The 20,346-nt window shown below is 50.2% G+C and overlaps 2 protein-coding genes across 2 annotated transcripts in view; one reads left to right on the top strand and one right to left on the bottom strand.

Moving 5' to 3' along the window:
• The window catches only part of SYTL3 (synaptotagmin like 3), a 95,582-nt gene extending 85,600 nt beyond the window's left edge, over nt 1-9,982 (top strand). Inside the window, exon 16 of the mRNA XM_068551706.1 lies at nt 9,926-9,982. The gene's annotated coding sequence lies outside the window, so the exon portion shown is untranslated. The remainder of the gene's footprint in view (nt 1-9,925) is intronic.
• Nucleotides 1-20,346, bottom strand: part of EZR (ezrin) — a 50,128-nt gene that overhangs the window by 7,476 nt on the left and 22,306 nt on the right. The window contains 6 exon segments of the mRNA XM_068551705.1: nt 1,888-1,984; nt 8,774-8,920; nt 10,000-10,083; nt 10,651-10,925; nt 11,791-11,886; nt 16,329-16,412. Coding sequence (XP_068407806.1) covers nt 1,888-1,984; nt 8,774-8,920; nt 10,000-10,083; nt 10,651-10,925; nt 11,791-11,886; nt 16,329-16,412 — 783 coding nt within the window.

Below are 20,346 nucleotides of genomic sequence, written 5' to 3'. Positions count from 1 at the left end.
AATTTGAAAAAAACCATACCACTTAATTCTTAAACAGTCTACCCAGAATTCCTGCTTCTGTCACTTCTTAAAAAATGTTCTGAACAATCAGTAACATCTCATGAACAGACAGTAGCCTACACAGGATCGCAGGATCTTCTCGCTCTAACTGCCCCATCTCACTGCCCACGTAACACTGGTAACACTATGATGACCCTCGGTTCATGGTGCTGCATGTTAATGTGACCTGTTACCATGGAGCTTGAGAGTCTGTATTAAACGCTTGTTTAATTTAAAGTAGCTGTGCAACTACCCATGGAGCAGAAGTCAAGAGTTTGCGAACAGCAGGAATACTGAAAGTGTCTTTCAATGAAGACAATACTTTTACACACAGCGTCCAGACCTCTGGTTTTCCCTTACTCGGGACTAACCCCTCCGTGGGAGGAGCAGTTGGACAGCAATGCCACATGCTGTCCCCTGAGCGTTAACCGTCATCACGCGGTGCCCAAGCCCTGGAGGGCTCCCAGACGTGCCTCTCTGAGCCGAACGCTGTAACTAAGGAACCAAATTACATGAGACACCAAGTTCTTTCCTAACTATAATTTTGGTAAAATTCACAATAGGCTCCAAGAAGGATAAGAGAATTTCTTCAAGTGGCAGTTTTTTAAAGAACAGATTTCCGATTAGAAAACAAACTCCTAGGCCTCCTTGGTGGCGCAGTGGTTAAGAATCCGCCTGCCAATGCAGGGGACACGGGTTCAATCCCTGGTCCAGGAAGATCCCACATGCCGCGGAGCAGCTAAGCCCGTGTGCCACAACTACTGAGCCTGCGCTCTAGAGCCCGCGAGCCACAACTACTGAGCCCGCGCACCTAGAGCCCGTGCTCTGCAACAAGAGAAGCCACTGCAGTGAGAAGCCTGCGCACCGCAATGAAGAGTAGCCCCGGCTCGCCGCAACTAGAGGAAGCCTGTGTGCAGCAACGAAGACCCAACCCAGCTAAAAATAAATAAATTAAAAAAAAAAAAATTCCTCCATGTCTTTTCAAAAAAAAGAAAACAAACTCCTCACCCATTCCACCACTCTACAGTATGTATGTATGTCTTAATCTTTTGAGCAAACTCAGCTGAAAGTTTACATAATTTCTACAATGTACCGGTCTTTACAGCTATTAGCTAACAATCGGTATTCTTCAAATTCTAAGATATGACGTCCCTTTTCTAGCTAAGTCCTCCCAGGATGACTGCCCACCAGGCTCTTCTTTGTGAGGGGCCGTTTCCCACATCAGCACCGATGTGAAGGTGCCAGCGTGAAGACCACCTGCGGGGCACAGGGCAGTTAGAGAAAAACAAGGCACAGTCTGTACCAGGAGGAGCGGGGGCGCGGGGGCCAGCAAGCCTGACGTATCCTAACGTGGCTAAGTTGCAAGGACAGCTCACCAAGTCAAAGCCTGGCCGCGAGGCTTAACCATCAGAGTGCACGCTCCAGGGGGTACCCCACCCCAGGCCCGCTGCCTGGAGGCAGGCCGGTTTTCCACACCAATATGAACATTTCACAAGCCCAGAAATGCAACACTCTGTGAAATGCTTATCATTTAGCAAAGGTCGATGACTCAGAACTGCCCTTTTCTTCATAAGGAATGAAGACCATTTGGAAACTTAGATGACAAGACTCCGCTGGCTTTTGACGGACCGCTGGGCTCCACCATAACCTCCTACTGCAATGCCCAGTGGCACAGCCCAAGGGGACCTTAACCCTCCATGTAACCTACTGGGAATTCTTCCCCCCTCCACCCACAGGTAATTCTGAGTATCACCAGCTCCTTGTCACACAGAGAAATCTGACCTTTATGTTGGAAACGTATTTGGATGCAAAATGAAAAACAGTAACCTGTAACGCTTACGAACTTACAGGAGCCTTCTTGTCGATGGGCTTAATGACAAACTTTTTGTCATTGAAAGAGATGTTCCTGATTTCACTCCATGGGAAGCCAATCTTTGGGGTCAACCTAAGGTTAAAAAAAAAAAGGTGGGATAGTTAGATGTGTACTTGGATTGGCTAAGAAAGGTTTGTAAATCTATTCTTAATTTTAGTTTAATTTTAAAAAGTACAAAGCTAGCCCCAAAATCATACTATGTAATGTACATCATAACTGAATAGTTGCTACCTGTGCTAAGTTAGCTGACAGGTGGGTGTCAGTGAGGGTCAAGCTCTAGGAAGCCTTGATATGCTCCCATTGACATTCATCTTTCTCAGTTACTACGTCCAGTCACCCCGGCTTGTAATCTTGAGGTCAACTTTGATTCCTAACCAGGCACATCCTTTCATCCTTTGTTTGAAGTATCTCTCATGACCATCTTTTGCAATTCATTCCCACATCACCACCCTAATCCCACCTCTCACATGCCAGCAGCCTGAACAACCAAGTTCCTTGTTGCCAGAACCCTACTTCCAGTCTGCTTGTCTGATTAATGTCCCTTTTGGTCAATCCATTCCCCTCCTCAAAAATGTCAACACTGCCCCCCCAATACCCCGCCCCCAGTTTCTACAGGATAAAATCCATAGTCCTTAACTTCGCATCCAAGAGCCTTCTGACCTAGACCCAGCTGCCTGGTTCAGCCCACCCTTGCAACACAGGGTTCACTGCCGCCCCTCACATGGAAGGGCCTCCCTCCTCCCTCCCCCGCCACTCCCAGACCTGCACCATCAGGCCAGCTCACTCTCCCTTTCAGCAGCCCTTCCCCTCTCAACGTGCAGTCCCTTATGCTACACAAACTATTCTTGTGTTATTTAAATTACTGCATTATCATTTAGCTCTTTGAAAAGCAGGCAGGTAAGCAGTCTGATGGCAAACATCACACCTTATGTTTCCTACACATGCTATACCCAGAGCAGCTACTCACTAATGGAAAAGGAAAGGGCTGGGTATGGGTCAAGTCCAAGGTTTTCTTACTGTATTATTGTCTTGTTTCTCCCTTCAGAAAACTGTTAGCATTTGCTTAATATATTAGGTGCTCTAATGTTGGGTGCATGTATATACACAATTGTTATATCTTCTTGATGAGCTGAGGGCTTGGTATATGGATTCTGCCCCTCTGGTTCTCATCTTAGTGATGATGCAGGCTCTCCTGGCTGCTCAGACACCTTCCCATGTCATCCTCCAAGTTCCAAGAGGGCCCTCAGATCACCCACCCTAACAAAAGCCCCACTACTGTCCTACTTAATCACTACTAATCCACTACTGGCTGAAACTCCGGATTTCTAATTAGCATTTCTGGGAAAGCTTATGGTATGATTTCAAGACCACATTGCTCTACTTACCTCATAATTTCCACCCTATTCTTTCAACACATTTACCATGGATACCATTCCAGAAGTTAATGACAGATCCTCAAGCAACCTTTCAAAGATGCTGCCATGAAAAACGGTCCTTGCCCATGAGCCATAAAAACTTCCAATTTAGAAAAGAGCAACCATTGTAAAGCAATTATACTCCAATAAAGATGTTAAAAAAAAAAAAAAAGAGCAGGAGTGGGGAGGACTCTACTGCCTACCAACATGCTTAAATAAAAACTGATGGGCAATGTAGGCCCCGTTATGACAACACAAGCCAGGTCAAGGCAGTGGGCGTGGCCTCTGAAGGCCGGGAGTGGGCACCTAAGCCCGACAGACTTCTAGGACCCAATAGTCAGGGCACTGGCCAGGCTGTGGTTTTAAGTGTCAAGTCTTTTTGATATAGATCCTTTTTTTTAGTTTTCTCCTATAGGATCACCAATGCCCGTTGAAATACATCTGGTTAACATGCTTCACAGCACTCAAAAAAGCATGCAGGGAGTTTGTTCAGTTATTTTATCTCCCATTGTATATGGGAGATATATACACACACACACACACACACACACACACACACACGTCGTTTAAAGAAGTCATTTTGTACATAGGCCTCTGAGCACTGGCAAGGAACTCAGGATGTCACCTGGTCCTGCCATGGATGTAACCTCTGTCCTTACATGGAAAGGCCATAAAAGAGAGACACCGGGTAGGCACCTGTTGCTTCAGAACACTTTCCTCCAAAACACAAGGCCGGCGCGCTGGGAAGAGAAGAGCCAGGAGCCAGCAGTGCTGCCCGGTTCTCAGCCACGCAGTCAGCACTGGGGGCCAGACTTCCCACGCAACGCTCTGTTCTCTGTCTCCTAGTTTTATACGAGTCTCTCAAAATAGTTTCTAACCCAGAAAACTTGGACCTTCAGGCTAGACAGACATCTTTCTCTCAAGGGTTGGGCATCCTGCCACCACGGCTTCCAGCTTCTGCTTTCTGCTGTACCTGCAAAGTTTGTCTTTTTAAGACTCTGAAACGTCGTATAACAATTTATAGCCTCCATAAGCATGACTGCAGTATCAAAAGATGAGGACTAAACATGAAAAATTATGACTCACCCCTAAGTTAAAGAACCTCCTTTTATTCTTGACCACAGTTGGAAGATTAAAGTCTACAAGGATTTCTTTCTTTCTTTCTTTTTTTTTTTTTTTTTTGAGTTCACTTAGAGGACACAAACAGAGAAGGACCCACAGAGAAGATTTCTAACGGATTTGTAAGTCACAAATTTTTTTTGAAGTGTAATTCTCGAATGATAGGAGACCAGAGCTCTTTGGAGAAATAGCTGATTCCAGGGCTGGATCAGGGTCTGGAGCACCTGGAGGTACCAGTATGTAAGAAGTGCCTTGAAAATAATGGGGTCAGGAGGGCCCAGGAGCCAACTCAACGGGGCTCCGAAAAGCAAATCTCAAACGATTTTAGCTACAAAATAACAGTACAGATTATGGCCCACAGAAGAAAACACATATTAACATAAGTAACTAAACAATAAATGGAGAAGAGAAATTGGTTCCTTATAGTAGAATTCCATTAATATGTGTAAACGGAATGATTTTTTTAAAAAAAAATCACCATTTCTCAAATACTACAATAACTGTTTCATGCAAGTCTCATCAATGGATGTAGAATGGATAAAAGTTTAAGAAACAGGATATTCACATAGTTTCAAAGACTCTCCCGAAAATACACTTGTCAATTACGAAGGGGAGGAGAGTAGCTGCAGAGAAGCCTGGCCAGTGCCACCTTGACCCGAGATCAAAGTCAACACCAGAAGCAGGATATTCCGACACCACACGCTGCCTGGAAGGGTGCGACAGCACTTGTGTCGGATTCATGCCCAAAGCGCAAACCTCAAATCTTATCATGGGACGGTATGAGACAGATCCATGGTGAGGGATTTTCTAAAGAGTCAATGGTCAGTGCTCTTGACAAGTGTCAAGGTTGTGCCAGACAGACAGACAGACAGACTTTGGGACTGTCCCAGATGGGAGGAGACTGGGGAGTGTGACAACCAAATGTAGGCGGGATTCCAGGCAGATCCTGGGGCAGGAAAGGGACATTGGTGGACAGCTGATACGATGGGAACACGGCTGTTAACGGCATCACGTATCAAGGCGACCGTCCTGACTCCGCTCCCTGGACCGTGTTTATGCTAAGGTGCTGACATCTGGGAAAGCTGCTGAAGGGCACATGGGAATTCTTTGTTCCTACTATTTTGGGAACCTTTTTAAAGTCTGAAATGATTTCAAAATGAAAAAATGAATCGTTAATAAATTCAAAATGTGCGGCAGAGAGAGGACGATGGGCATCTGGATTTCACAGGCGTGTGTCTGTCTAACGTCAGCAAAGGAACACTCAGAATTGTGCATTCTGTTGTAAATAAATTTTACATCAAAAGAAAATCAAAACATGCTGAGCTCTAGCAAACAGTATGCATTTTGGGGGAAGTATAGCGATGCCTGCAAAATTTACTCTGCAACGTTGCGGGGGGGGTTGGCCAGCGGGGTGGAGGGCCGTGAAATGAGGACGGGGAGGGGCGTGACAAGGCCTGTGGCGACACGCTAACGGGAGGCCCGTGGCTGTGGGCACGTGGGCTTCACTGTGAAATGCTTTTCATTTTGCAGTGTTTTGAAAGTTTTCACCGAGTTTAGAAAGGTCTGGGGTGGGGGGATGGGCTGCAGATCACGGGCGCCTCACGGAGGGGGAAGAACGGAGGGGGAAGAACAGAGAAGAGCTGCCGGGCGCCCAGAGGCAGCAGCGATAACGGAGATAACCGACAACGTTGAAGCTCTTCCCACACTTCCACGTGGAAGAAAAGGCGCTTAACCGGGGCCTGGGCCTCCGCTCCCGCTCTCGGGCGGGGCCCACCCTCTGCAGGGCAGGCCCGTCAGAAAACTCTCCCCACAGCCGCCCTTCCTGCCGCCCGCCCAGCCACACTTAGAAGCCACCATGGCTTCTCCTCAGGCCCTCCCCGCACGTGTCCAGCCTCTCTCTTCTCGGCCAGTCTGAGCTGGGCTTCTAAACTTCCCCCCCTAGAAGTGGTCTAACCGGAGTCCTTGCAGCGGCAAACTTCTGTAAGAAACTAAGTTATTCAAAAATTCTGTCTGTTCCGTGTTCAGGTTAGGGTACCAAAGACAGAAAGGAGAGGATGGTCTGACAGCTGTGATCTGACATATTTGTTAAAACAAAGCACACACAGATCAAGAGAATTGCTTTTTGCTCTCCTTTGTGATACAGGTAAGCCACTGACGGGCAAGGCATAAAGATGTAACCTCCCCCTGCGCCCGCAAAAGAAATCTGCCTGTGAGCATAATTTTAGAAACTGGAAAAAAATAACGTATTTAAATGGTTGAAACATCATTTCTAATGCCAATAAAATAGAAATGTAAATCAGAATATGTGATTTACAACCCTGGGTAAGGAATGTAAGGGAAAAGACACTTGGCCTTCATTTCGTCCCCTCCTGGTCTACAGCCCTTTCCAGCATCCTCCCTGCTGGAGCCCTGGGCCCACGGCACATTCAGAAGCTCCTACGGACAGAAGGACTAGGGGACAGAGCCCTAGGAGGGACGAAGCTCGGGGAGAAGTGAGCTTTCAAAGGACCGAAGAATTCGGGGCAGGATCAGGCTCCTCTAGCTTTTGTTCTGGCCTGAGGATGCCGGGCAGGGTTGTAACCCAGCTAATCTCAACTTCTTCTGTCCCACGCTGACACCTAATTCCTCCCTCTCGATGTTCTCTCCTCTTCGGAGCTAAGGGTTTACAGAAAGGAAGACAAGACAAATGCTTCCCGTCCTACATGCTCCCACTTGATTGTTATACATACAATGAAAAAGGGACCCCAAGAGACTTTTTTCTTTGGGGAGAAGAGCCTTTGAGAGGTTGCTGATTTCGCAGCTAAGCTGGGGGATGGGAGGAGAGCGGAGGCAGGACTGAAAGAGCCAAGCTGCTCAGATTCTCACTCGGAGGAAACGGGCATTTGCGTGGGTGAGGGCAGTCACAGCTGACAGCAGCAAGTCCCTGACTCTGGCTCTATCTGGCAGCTTGAAAAACCTGTTCGGACAGCCCTGGCCTTGGCTATATTACAAGATCTGCTCATTCAGGAAGGCAGTTTCCCATGTATATTCCCACGAGGCCACGGTGCTCTCTGCTGACCAGCTACCGCCCTCCAGCTCAGGGGCCTCCACAAGGACGGAGGGCTGGTTTCCCGAGTCCCTGACGTATGCAGACGGTTTCTGCTAGTCCACAGCACTGGATCCAGCACACCGGGGAAGCAGCAAACCAAGAGTCCCCAGTAACTCACTTCGGGGTCCTCAGGCGAGTCCCTGCGATCCTCTGCTAAGCACGCCATGTCCCAAGTGTAACTGGATTCGTCCGACTGGCACCGCACCTCCCGGCAGAGACACTCTCCTCCACCCACTCTGGGCGCGCGGTGGAGGGGCTGGGAACGCCAGGCACAGGTGCCCACCCCAGGGGGAATGGATCTGGACTGTGGGTCCTGGCCAGAGCGCCTGTGGCCGGGATTATGGGGGACTCTATATAGGTTGTCACGTGCCAGAAGCAGCGCTGCTCCCCTCATGTCAGGGTAGGCTGGGAACCTGGGGCCTGGGGCAGCCGAGAGCACTGACATCTGAGAGCAGGTGAGACGGGGGAGCTGCCGCCCCAAGCCCAAGGAACAGGGAACCGCCGCGGAAAACTTGTCCTCGCCGAATCAGAATGATTTTTGTGTGTGTGTATCTAGCCCCTTGGCAGGAAAAAGGCATCTGTGCAGAACTGGTAACCACAGGGATGGGCAAAGGAAGTCGGGGGAGGCCAGCGTGCCTGCACTAAACTGCGGTAGAGCCCACTCGACAAACGTTAACACACTGTGAGGCAATCAGGTACCTCCTGCAGGTTCAGAGGATTTAGCTAGATTGTCGGCACATAAAGTCTATTGTTTACAGAATCTTAAGGTCTCTGATAGCACCATAAATATCCTGGGTCGGATCAGCACAAACCTCAAGCCGCCCAGCACTGCCTGGCTGGTAGCTATGGGCATGCTGGTACCTACAAGGCAGCTGGGGCGGCCTCAGAGGAAGGGGCGGGAGATGGCTTCCTGCAGCTCTTGTTCTGCCTTCTTTCACAAGCTCCAAAGTCCATGAGGTCATGGACCGGTGTGGTCCCCCTGCTGGGCCCCTCGGCACGTGCTACACGTGTTAATAAACAGGCTAAGAGAGAAATGACAGGAGAGAAATAACACACACCTCTGAACCAACCTCCGACATGGCGACGTCACAGTCGCAAAGCTCTTAAGCGTCAGACGCTGGGCCAGTAAGTTGCTAGATAAATACTTTGAAAGGAACCCATATGCACATTTGCCATTTTCTCCATGGTTTCCAGGCCTGATAACCCCACCAATTAAAGATAATATAAAGTTCAACTCACTTATCATCTTTCTCATAAATATTTAGTCCAAGGGCATCCACTCCAAGCCAAAGGTCTGTTCCTTTCTTATTTTTTATCTCAAAATAGTTGATCCCATACATTTCCAGGTCCTGGGCAATCTTCAGATACTCCAACATAGCATTGTCTCTGGGTGGGGAGAAGAAACATCGCATCGTCGTTAGCGTGCGCCCCGCGCTCGACAGTTACACGGCCACCAGGATCTGAAACGTAGTGCCATCACGGAGGACGGGCTGACAGCCAGGTGTCTCCGTCGCTGTCCCTCTGCCGGCCTGTGCCACACGTGGGCGCCCAGCCATCCTGGACACCGACCACGGGCGTGCTTCACGCATCAGGAAGGACCCGACCCGGCTCGTGCTGCTCCCTCTGGACACACAGGACGTCCCTTGGAAATTTTATCGCTGGGCACGACCTCTCTCTCTCTCTCCCTCTCTCTCTCTCTCTCTGTCTCTCTGTCTGTCTCTGTCTCTCTGTCTCTCTCTCCCTCTCCCCCTCTCTCTCTGTGGCCCACACGGTGCTTCAGGGAGCCCACCGTCTGCCTCACCTGGGGCCACTGCTTGGGCTTTGAGTTGTTTCCCTCCACAGAAGATGCTCGGGTCAGGCAGGAAATTCTAAGGACACAAAGCCTCTGAGGCCCAAACTGCACATGAACTTCTGAGGCTGGGGCATCATGCCGAGAACTGCTGCCAGTGCCCGCGGGGAGGGTTCTAGGGCAGAGCATCTCGTCGCTCCGCTCTCACCAGCCACGCGTCCCACTCCGACCCTCTCCACGCCTCGCTGGTGCTTCTTTATTAGCAAGTGTTTCTCACTTGGGAACTTTTTTTTTTTTTTTTTTTTTTTTTACATTTACAACCTTTTGAAGGCAACCACCTTACGGACGATGAATGAATCGGCACCTCTGTGACTGGGAAAAGAAAATGCCTGGTGGGCTGTGAGCAACGCTCCGGCCCCCTTGACTAAACTGAAGAGTTTCAGACACAAGCTTTTCTTTCCTCTGAAACGAGGAGGGGCGAAGGCTTGAGGGACTGAAGGTGTAAACTAAACCTTTTCTGGCCCTGGTGGCGGTGGGGAGGAACACCTGACTTCGTTTAGGAAGCACTCACCGGCAGCTCCTTACCTTCCCTGCCCTTCTAGGCGCGGCTCCGAGCGAGGCACCTGAAGGACCCGAGTCCCCTGCAAAGAAGACCGGCTCCCAGCCCAGCACTCACTTGAGCATCCCGCGGTGCTCGGCATGCCACACCTGGATCCGGTCCTCCCACTGGTCCCTGGTGAGCTTGTGCTGGTCCATGACTCTGGATTGCAAGGGAAGAGGGCGCAGAGCCGTCACCCCACAGGGCTGGGAGAGGCGAGCGACCGGCCACTGAGCGCACGCATACAGACCTTGACTTTTCTTTCAAATAAAACCATCTACTTCCTAAGATGCGGCATTTCTATTTATGACAATTAACAGCCTGGACGATTTAGAACCTGGAATGAGACACACCCAGTCTTGCTAGAAACACTTTTAAAAGGTGTTTTATTTTAAGAGGGCTCTCCTTCCAAAAGCGGTAATTTATGTGACCACTAGTAAATAAAAACAGAGTGAACAGGGGCCGGTTTACCATACACCAGGGAGAGCTAAGCAGGTTCCGCTCTGGCATCTGCGGCTCCTGTGAGGAGGGCCCCCTCCCCTGCTGAGTCCCTCTGTCGCAGACGCCACTCCGGGGTCCACCGGGGGGTGGCAGGGCCTGCGGAAGGCCGGCCCGTGACTGCAGACAGAGTCCCCGGCCTCCAGGAACACTCGCCCTCCACAAAGCCCTTCTGCCTCCCGACCCTCCTGACACGACGCTCGCACGCGGGCCCGGCCCCCGCCGGCTCACCTTTGGGGGATCAGCCGCTCGGAGCTGAGGTACCCGGACTTGTGCAGCTCCTTGTTGAAGTCCCCGAACTTGGCCTGCACAGCGTAGGAGCCCAGGAGCACCGCCGTCTCGGGCGGGCAGTAAATCTCATCGCTGAGAATCCCCTCCTTGACTTGCAGGAAGAAAAGCTTCTGTGTGATGTCCTGGATGAGCTCCTCGGACACGTCTTCGGGGTAGAACTTGGCCCGGAACTTGAACTGCAGAGGGTTCTCCTTTCTGACCTCCTGGGCGGACACCTGGGCGGCAGAGGCCAAACCCTCACTGCAAGTTCGAAAGACAAAGACCTGCCTTCCCAGCACAGGTTTTAACCACTGACTCAGAAGGGTCCTTCAGGCCCGTTTTCAGAAGATCATGTTTATTCTGAAAGTCACCTTTTTAGCATGGAAGACGGAAGGCCAGTGAGAGTCCGGTTACACCCTCACACTAGCCCCAGCCCGTTAGTGACCCGCCAGGCCGCCAGCCCCAGCCTTGGTTTTCTGGGGGCGATGCGATCAACTCCGGGGGACTGCCTGAGTGACCCGCGAATCTGGCCTCTGTCCACACAGCCGGGCCAGCCCTGGACCATGAACTCACTCTCAGTAATTCCTCACGCTCCCCCACCCCCTTCCACGCCTCCAATCGCCCTCCTGACGGGTCCAGCGATGTGGGAGGAAAGCAGGAGTCGGAGAAAAGAGAGAAACTGTCTGGAGAAGACACATTTAGCTTACTGCTTTTCTTTGTAATTGTGAATGGAATTATCCAGTCTTTGGAGCTGAAACTCTTATCACAGGTTCAAACAGAGCAATAACAGATTCTTACAAAACGGTGGATGATTCATGGTTTATAAGATTAACAATCTCATTGGAAAAAAAACAAAACAAAAGCTAAGGTCGACTAAAAGCTAAGCAATTAAGCATCATACACTCCAATAAGGGAGCAGTAAGGAGAAATACCAGGATCTAATTTCCAGCAACGATCCCCATTTACTGGAAACCTGCAACCTCTCTGTCTTTAAAAACTTTTACACAAATAGAAAGGAACACAAAACAAAAGACAGAGTTTCAATGTCAACAGAGCAGACCAAACCCAATTAATAGCCTGTAAATAGTTAACATGACTTACCTTTTTATCAAGTTTCAACCAGGTAGGAAATCCTTTATTATCCACATACTGGAGGCCAAAGTACCACACTTCCCGAAGGCCGATAGTCTTAACCACCTGTGTGAAAGAGACGGAGGGGGCCGAAACAGTCATGAGGAACTCTCTGGATGGCAGTGGCCCTGGGCTGCCACCATCACATGGTGCAGCAGAGCTGCCAGGAGAGTGAGGTGCCAGCTTAGACACCCCGGGCAGGCCTCCGCTACACTGTCTGTTACTAACAGACATGAACCATTTACTTTTTTCTTGGCCGCACTGTGCAGCTTGTGGGACCTTAGTTCCCCGACCAGGGATCGAACCCGGGCCCCCTGCAGTGAAAGCACCAAGACCTAACCACTGGACCGCCAGGGAAGTCCCTGAACCATTTACTTTTAATATAAATTTGAGCAGATTTAGGGTTAACTTTAAATCTTATAAAATGTCACCCCTACTCCTCTGTCCTCCATTATGCATTTGCATTTCTGAGTAAAGACAGCTAGGTGGGCCACAGGGAATGGGCCATAACCCAGGTACACCGGCAAAAGTGTGTGTGTGTCACAGGTGTGACTGTACCTGTCGGGGAGCCCACGTGAAAAAGGGGTTGAAAGACACCAACGTGAAGCAGAGCCTCCCCTGGCTGCCCGTCTCTGCTCCTCGGCAGCCGGCCCAGGCCCCTGCTCAGCAGGATCAGGGAAACAGCAGTCCCGGAAAGGTACAGAAGGCAGCGAGCAACAAGCTTCCAGGGAAGAGGGGGTGCCCAGCTTCACACGTGCCAAGGGGTGACGAGCACTCTTTCAACCTCCAGAAACGTGAAACTCTGACACAGGAAGGTAGAATTCAGCCCTAGGTCATAGTGAGAGTTTCACATTTTAAAAATCCTCTCCAGTACTAGGAAAAAAGTCTCCTGTGGTCCGTTACATTGACAGCCCCACGATGGTTACTCTTGTGTCTTGAAGTCAAAAAGCAACTTGCCGTGGACACTTGCTGAATACTGTCAAAACTTTGCCACACAGTTTTAAATTCCATGACATATAATGTTAAGCCTTTAAAAAAAGGTTACTATTCTTCACATATATGGCTTCTATCATACTTAAAGGGAAAGAGGGCTGTACACACTAGAAATGAAAATCAGGTATCTGGAGCACTTACTGACAATAAAATCTGAAACACCAAACAGAGTGTGCCCTGAGCCTGTTTCTGCCTCGGCCTCGGCGCATCAGCCTCAGCTGGGGGCCGGATGCTTGCGGGAGCTCCCGGGTCTCCGTTTACTACACGCCGGGGAATGACCTGCTCATCCACTCCCTTCACTCACCCAAAAAAGGGGAGGAGGGACTAGACCCGAGACTGCTCATCATGAAGCGACAGGAGGGCGGTTTTGACTCTTACCAGCGCTCTCCCCGCAAGTCTGGTGAAGCCCCAGGTCTGCTTTTCGTGGTGGCCAAGTATAGAGGAAGCTGATGGAAAGACCAGGTTTTCTACACCCGATCCTGCTAGTTTCCTAAACCTCCACCTCAACATTCTGGTACGAAACCTGCCTCGCCTTCCCCTGCGGGCCGTCCACAGCCCCACAAGAAAGCCCCCCATGCAGAAGCCATTCTACCTCTCCCGTCTAGTCCTCCCACCCCATCCGCCCAACTGCAGCCTGAGCCTGGGTCTGACCAGCGTGAAGCCACTTCCTGACTTCCCTGCCCCGTGCCTGTCAGACCCTCGCTGACCTTCAGATTCCTCTTCTCCATCTGCTCCGATGTGGCCAGTCCCCCTTCACGGAGCCGATCAGACTCTGCAGCCATGGACCTGACCCGGGTCCCTCACTCTCGCGGTAGAAGCCTGTCCCTGGGTGCCCTGATCTGCCACCCATCTTTACGTATGACTCTTCCGTCTACTTCCAGGACAACTGTCCTCAGCGTGTTTCAGAGCCCTACTTCTCTCCCTACGGCTCCCCCAAAACAACACAACAGAAGTAAACAACCTTCCTTTCCGCAGTCCATTCTAGAAACTGACCTGTCAGTCCTCTCTGTGAGGGAAACCCAGCATTCCTAGAAAAACACAATCACTGTTCTCTCCAATGTCCCTACCTTAACCTAAAGCTGATACACAGCACGCAAGCCAACTCTGAACGGGTGTGGGGTCCGTTCCTTTCTCTCTGCCTCTGTGGTGTTTTATTTTTATTTATTTATTTTAATTTCTGGCTGCGTTGGGTCTTCGTTGCTGCGCGCGGGCTTTCTCTAGTTGCGGCGAGCAGGGGCTACTCTTCGTTGCGGTGCGCGGGCTTCTCACTGCGGTGGCTCCTCTTGTTGTGGAGCACGGGCTCTAGGCACGCAGACTTCAGTACTTGTGGCACTCAGGCTCCGTAGCTGTGGCTTGTGGGCTCTAGAGCGCAGGCTCAGTAGTTGTGGCACACGGGCTTAGCTGCTCCGCGGCATGTGGGATCTTCCCTGAACAGGGCTTGAACTTGTGTCCCCTGCATTGGCAGGTGGATTCTTAACCACTGCACTACCAGGAAAGTCCCTCTGTGGTGTTTTAAATGGCAGGTTTTGGGAAAGGAAAAGGCAGGGATGTGCCTACTTAACTCAGTCTCAAGCGACAGCTGGAAAATACCATTGATACTTGCTGGTGATGAAAACAGTGAGCAGAGAGTCACGTGGCAGGAACTCCTTTCTCAGCACGTCGGCGCCTGCCGTAGTGGGAAAGCACCATGGCCCCGCCAGGAACCTGCCCGGCCTCCGCGATGGTCTCTGAGGGCCTCCGTCACCTCGGAGCCCTGGACTAGAATCTGGTCACAGACGCAGCAACAGCACCGGGGCAGGGGCTGGGGGACAGTTACTGCTGAGGAGACTTAAGCGACAGAGGGGGTGGGAGAGAAGCGGACAGACTGACTACCTTCCAAGTCTCCTTCAACCGATTCCAGTTAAGGACCACATTGTGGCGACTGGCAGTTGCCCATGAATGAGCTTCCGAGACCTAGAAGCGCATCAGATGGCGCAGCAGAGAAAGGACGCAGAGCCCCGTGCCGCCCGCAGCCCCTCCTGGATGTTCGTTCAGGAGGAAACATGCCCGGCGCGGCGGGGGGCGGAGGGGGCGCCCGGCCCACCTATGCCGACGAGGCCTGAGCGTCCCCGCCTCACGTACCACCTTGGAGGGATAAACAAACGGATCTTCAAAGAGCGAGGTGCAACTGGGGTCAAGGCTGTGGAGACGGCCTTTCCTGCCAGGCCTCTGCGTCCGCAGTTCTAACACAGACTGAGTCATGTTCCGCTGACCCACGAGCGGTTCCATGGGTCCGGTTCCATGGGTCCGCTCCAGCCTCAAGTCCTCAGATTACACAGTATTTCACAATAGGAACACACAATACTGAAAAATCTCCAAACACTAACTCTGGGGACTGAGGGACGCACCAGCTGCAAGCAGAGCTGACCCAAGCACCCGGCTTCCTCCCCGTCCGTGCTCTGACCACTGCCCCATACGGTGCCCAGGATTTTCTTTCAGGAGAAACCCTTAGATTTCCGCCCCAAGTCCAGCCCCACCCCAGGCAGTAAACGTCTTTATCGTTACGTTATCTATCGGGTGAGGCACGGCCAGGGAATGGCCTCAAAATAACAGCACAGGGAGAGCGGAGGCTGCTTTCGAACCCTGCCCTGGAGGTGTGAGCACCAAGGCCCTGCTCACTGGCTTGGGGAAATGAACCTGCTGGGTGCTGACTTCAGGGATGAAAGGGAGATCCCATCAGGCCCAGGGCGAGTCACCTATAGCTTCTACATTTGCCAGGACTCCGCTCCACTTTCCAGTTTGGTGCTGGGATGCAGAGCATGGCTTGGCCCACCGGCGGGGCCTCTCGGGAAGGCCGCCGACGGTGCAGGTGGCTGTGAACGCACACCCTGCCCCGGCGCCTTACTGGGTCCTCAGTCCCAGAGCAGAATTTACAAAGCCCAGAAAGGTAGCTCTCGTTCTGTCTAAAGCTCGGAACTGTTTCATGGAAGAGTTATCACGGCCCTCATGGTGGTTCAGGTGGTTCACCGCGCTTATTAAAACTCTGCGTTCACCTTCCGCTTTCATGAAGAGAGGGGCAGGAGCACGGCTGGCTGTTACCTGGCCGGAGGGAAGGGTGTGTGCTGACCTCCGAGGGGCTCAGGACGCTGCGGCTGCAGGGAGTGCTGGGGACAGGCCGCCTGGCCCCTCGCTGTCCTGCACTGCACCCCGGCCGCGAACCAGACGGCAGGAAGAGGCCAGGGGGACTGTGGAGACCCCAGCGGGAGAGGTGGCAGCCAGAGCTCTCGGTGAGGCTCTGGCTCACGAGGAGTGCACGGCGCCCCTTCTTCTCGGGACCGCGAACAGGGGCCGCCCCGGGGACAGCGTGTACGACAGCTGAATCCCGCCGGCAGGAGGGAAGAAACTGGCCTACTCCACAGCGAGAAGCTAGCAGCCAACCAAGGCAATAAGTATGCTCGGCAAACAAAGTGATTCCAATGCTGCAAACACTTTTTTCTACCTGGGAACCCTCTCTCTCTAAGTTCACAGAAACCAACCTGATCGAAAAGCTGTTTTCCTGTTGTATTTGGCTGGATGGCGAACTCCAGCTCCGCATCCATGGTGGTAACTCGGACATTGATCTAGAAAACAGAATGGAACACATTACACTTAACTGGGTGTTTTTAATCATCTCCGCGTCTCCCACCTAAACTCAACGATCCTGAGCAACGTGGTGAGGGTATGTCCTTCCTCCGCACCCATTCTCATGCCTGTCACCACAGAGACACACACACACACCTGCCACAGCCGCCACACACCCCCAACCCCAAAACACACACGACACGGCCCACCCCCCCAGCTCTGTGCCTACACATGCAGTTTGGATTCAAATGTGTGCCCTCATGGCTTTAATAAAGCACATTCACGCTTAGGTCTAAGCTGTTTTTCTGCAAAATACTTTGATAACTGTCAACATATTTTCCATACACCATCTCACATTTTGACCCTACGACAGCTAAGTGAAGCCGCCTCCGGGCATCCACACCAAGTCGGTAAGTGAAAGGAGAGGAGAGAGAGGGTCTGTACACCAGAATGCTGCCAGCAACTTTAGAAACCACCTCGACAGTGAAGAGAGAAATGGCTAAATGATCACAGACACATCGAAGAGGATAGAATACTATGTAGTAATTTGAAAAGGTTAATTATGAAGACAGTGGAAACATGGAAGCATTACTAGGATAGTAAGGTCACAAGGTGGTAATGATGGCAAGGCCTGAAAAAATGTCTCTAATATTGCCATATAGTTGGTGGTTTAAAGACATTTATTTCAAGGTCATTTTCAAATTTATTGCTTGAAAAAGCCCAGAATTTACTAGCATATGAAAAACATGCAAATCTAGCTACCTTATATCATGGTCCCAAAGGAAAATAACACAGCAACTATAATGCTTAACATTAAGAAATGCTTGGCGTGCTTCCCACCATTTTTCACGTGAAATATATAAATAGCTGGATAGACATATATTCCAAATTCTTCCTAACACAGACGGAAATGTAACGAGGACACAGATTGACTGTATTTATTATTTTTAAAAAATATTCATTTATGGGGCTTCCCTGGTGGCGCAGTCGTTGAGAATCTGCCTGCCAATGCAGGGGACGCGGGTTCGAGCCCTGGTCTGGGAGGATCCCACATGCCGCGGAGCAACTAGGCCCGTGAGCCACAACTACTGAGCCTGCGCGTCTGGAGTCTGTGCTCAGCAACAAAGAGAGGCCGCGACAGTGAGAGTCCCGCGCACCGCGATGAAGAGTGGCCCCCGCTCGCTGCAACTAGAGAAAGCCCTCGCACAGAAACGAAGACCCAACGCAGCCAAAAATAATAAATAAATTTATTAAAATATATATATATATATATATTCATTTATTTATTTATTTAATTTTGGCTGCGTCGGGTCTTAGTTGCGGCACGCAGGATCTTCTGTTGCAGTGTGCAGGTTTCTCTCTCTAGTTGTGGCTTGTGTGCTCAGTAGTTGCGGCACGTGGGCTTAGTTGCCCCGCAGCATGTGGGATCTTAGTTCCCCAACCAGGGATTGAACCCGCGTCCCCTACATTGGAAGGCAGATTCTTAACCACTGGACCACCAGGGAAGTCCCCTAAATGTATTATTTAGCTTCCCGATATAAGAACTAAAAAGTGGTGCGTTCCGAATGTGTGTCATGCCTTGGCTGGATACTTAGACTCTGTCTAACTTGAACAAAAATTAGTCTTTACAAATCATTTTTCCCCTAACACTCAAGACTGTGATGATTGAGAGATACTTTTACATATATACAGTCTGTCTTAAAGGTTCTCTGACTGATATAACATATAGAGAAGTGAGGCATAATTCTCCAGATTTTAATAAACGTTTCCTCTCCAATCACAAGTCTACAAATTAAAGAACTGAAGTTTACTGAGAAGCAAGACTCGGCACATTTTAGATTCTTCAAGTTTATTAAAATATAAAAACCTAAGTTTCTTCCTTTTCCTGCCAGCAATAATTTAAAGAAATCACAAAATGGCTGTTACAAAAGCAAGTCTCTCTCTCTTAATTACGGTTCCAAGGGCACATATGAGATGTGAAAAGCAGCCCCAAAGTCAAATATTCTGTAACAAACGCAGCTCCAAATTCAATTACACTCATAAGCCCACAATGAATGTCACATTCGAAACTGAAGTGGAGGGATGCGGGGCTGACAAATGCCGGGCCTCAGATACGCTTTTCTTTCTCTGTAACCTACTGATTCAGAAACTGAACCCCCAAACAATGTGTACCGAATGCCACTACCCTGGTTAAGATGCATATAAGAGACCAGAGGTTCACGCGTAGGAGATTTCAGACTCTAACTCCTACATCTCGATCACCTCTAAATTTGAGGACCAAGAAAAAAATGTCACCTCCGGAAACCAATGCTAATAATTAACATAAAAAAGTGATCGTCACACTATTTTTAACCATTTTGCAAACTCATTAACAGGAATTTAGAAAAAAACTATTTTAAGGTTCTGAGCTGGTTCGTATTTGACTCAAAGTTCACACAACTCTTTGAAAAAGCAAAGAACCTGCAAAATGAATACTTTTACTGAGATTAGATGTAACAAGCCAGTAGTATGTAGAAAGTGAACTTTCTTAAAAATTAAGTGTATTGGGAAGGTCTGTGCAACCCTCAAAAACTGCACCTCCCATCACAGGCACTTAAAATGACCATCAGGGCTTCCCTGGTGGCGCAGTGGTTAAGAATCCGCCTGCCTGTTGGGCTTCCCTGGTGGCGCAGTGGTTGGGAATCCGCCTGCCAATGCAGGGGACATGGGTTCGAGCCCTGGTCCGGGAAGATCCCACATGCCCCGGAGCAGCAAAACCTGTGTGCCACAAGTACTGAGCCTGCGCTCTGGAGCCCACGAGCCACAACTACTGAGCCTGCACGCCACAACTACTGAAGCCCACGCACCTAGCTCTGCAACAAGAGAAGCCACGTCAATGAGAAGCCGGCGTACCGCAATGAAGAGTAGCTCCTGCTCGCCACAACTAGAGAAAGCCCGCGCTCAGCAACGAAGACCCAACGCAGCCAAAAATAAATAAAATAAAATAAAATAAAATAAATAAATAAAAGAAAAAAAAGAAAATGCATGGTATTAAAAAAATTAAAAAAAAAAAAAAAAAGGAATCTGCCTGCCAATGCAGGGGACACGGGTTTGAGCCCTGGTCCGGGAAGATCTCACATGCCGCGGAGCAACTAAGTCCATGCGCCACAACTACTGAGCCTGTGCTCTAGAGTCTGAGAGCCACAACTACTGAGCCCACATGCTGCAACTACTGAAGCCTGTGCTTTGCAATAAGAGAAGCCACCGCAATGAGGAGGCCACGCACCGCAATGAAGAGTACCCCCCGCTAGCTGCAACTAGAGAAAAGCCTGCGTGCAGCAACAAAGACCCAACGTGGCCAAAAATAAGCAAAAAAAAAAAAAAAAAAAAAAAAGACCATCAGCAGGTCCAGTGAGACATCCCGCCCAGCTTCACTTGCTCTGGTCTTTCCAGGGACTTCCCTCCCTGAGCTGCAACACCCAGGCAATCCTGCAGCCTGGTGTATGGCCGCAAACAAAGCCGGCAAGCCAGCGATCAGGCTAAGCTCTTCAGGCTGCAGTCACAGGCACGGCTGGGACCAGTGTCGGGAGGCAGACAGCCTTTCCCTCCGCTGTGCCCACCAGCCCCGTCGGAAAGAGCAACGCCCAGTTCTGATCTGGGGAGGCACCAAAATCTTCATTTTCAGACACCCCCTAAGATTACAAAATCAAGGTAATTTTAATGAATATGTGTGTATTTCATTTACAGTGCATGATCTACAATCTTGAGACCAAGGTTGAGATGGGAGAACTTATGAAAGCTAAACACTCGAATGAACAGCATGTGAATGATCTCCAGCCAAGCTGCCCTGCAGGATTGGGTCGTGTCCCTTGACTAGTAGTTACCCTGCTCGTGTCTCTCATGGGGTCGGGGGTAAAATGCTATTCTGGGCCAGCACGAGTGTTCCTTCTGCAA

Source organism: Eschrichtius robustus, chromosome 9 (assembly GCF_028021215.1).
Source record: "Eschrichtius robustus isolate mEscRob2 chromosome 9, mEscRob2.pri, whole genome shotgun sequence".
In the NCBI taxonomy this organism is placed as follows: Eukaryota; Metazoa; Chordata; class Mammalia; order Artiodactyla; family Eschrichtiidae; genus Eschrichtius; species Eschrichtius robustus.
This window is presented reverse-complemented; position numbering and strand designations above follow the sequence as displayed.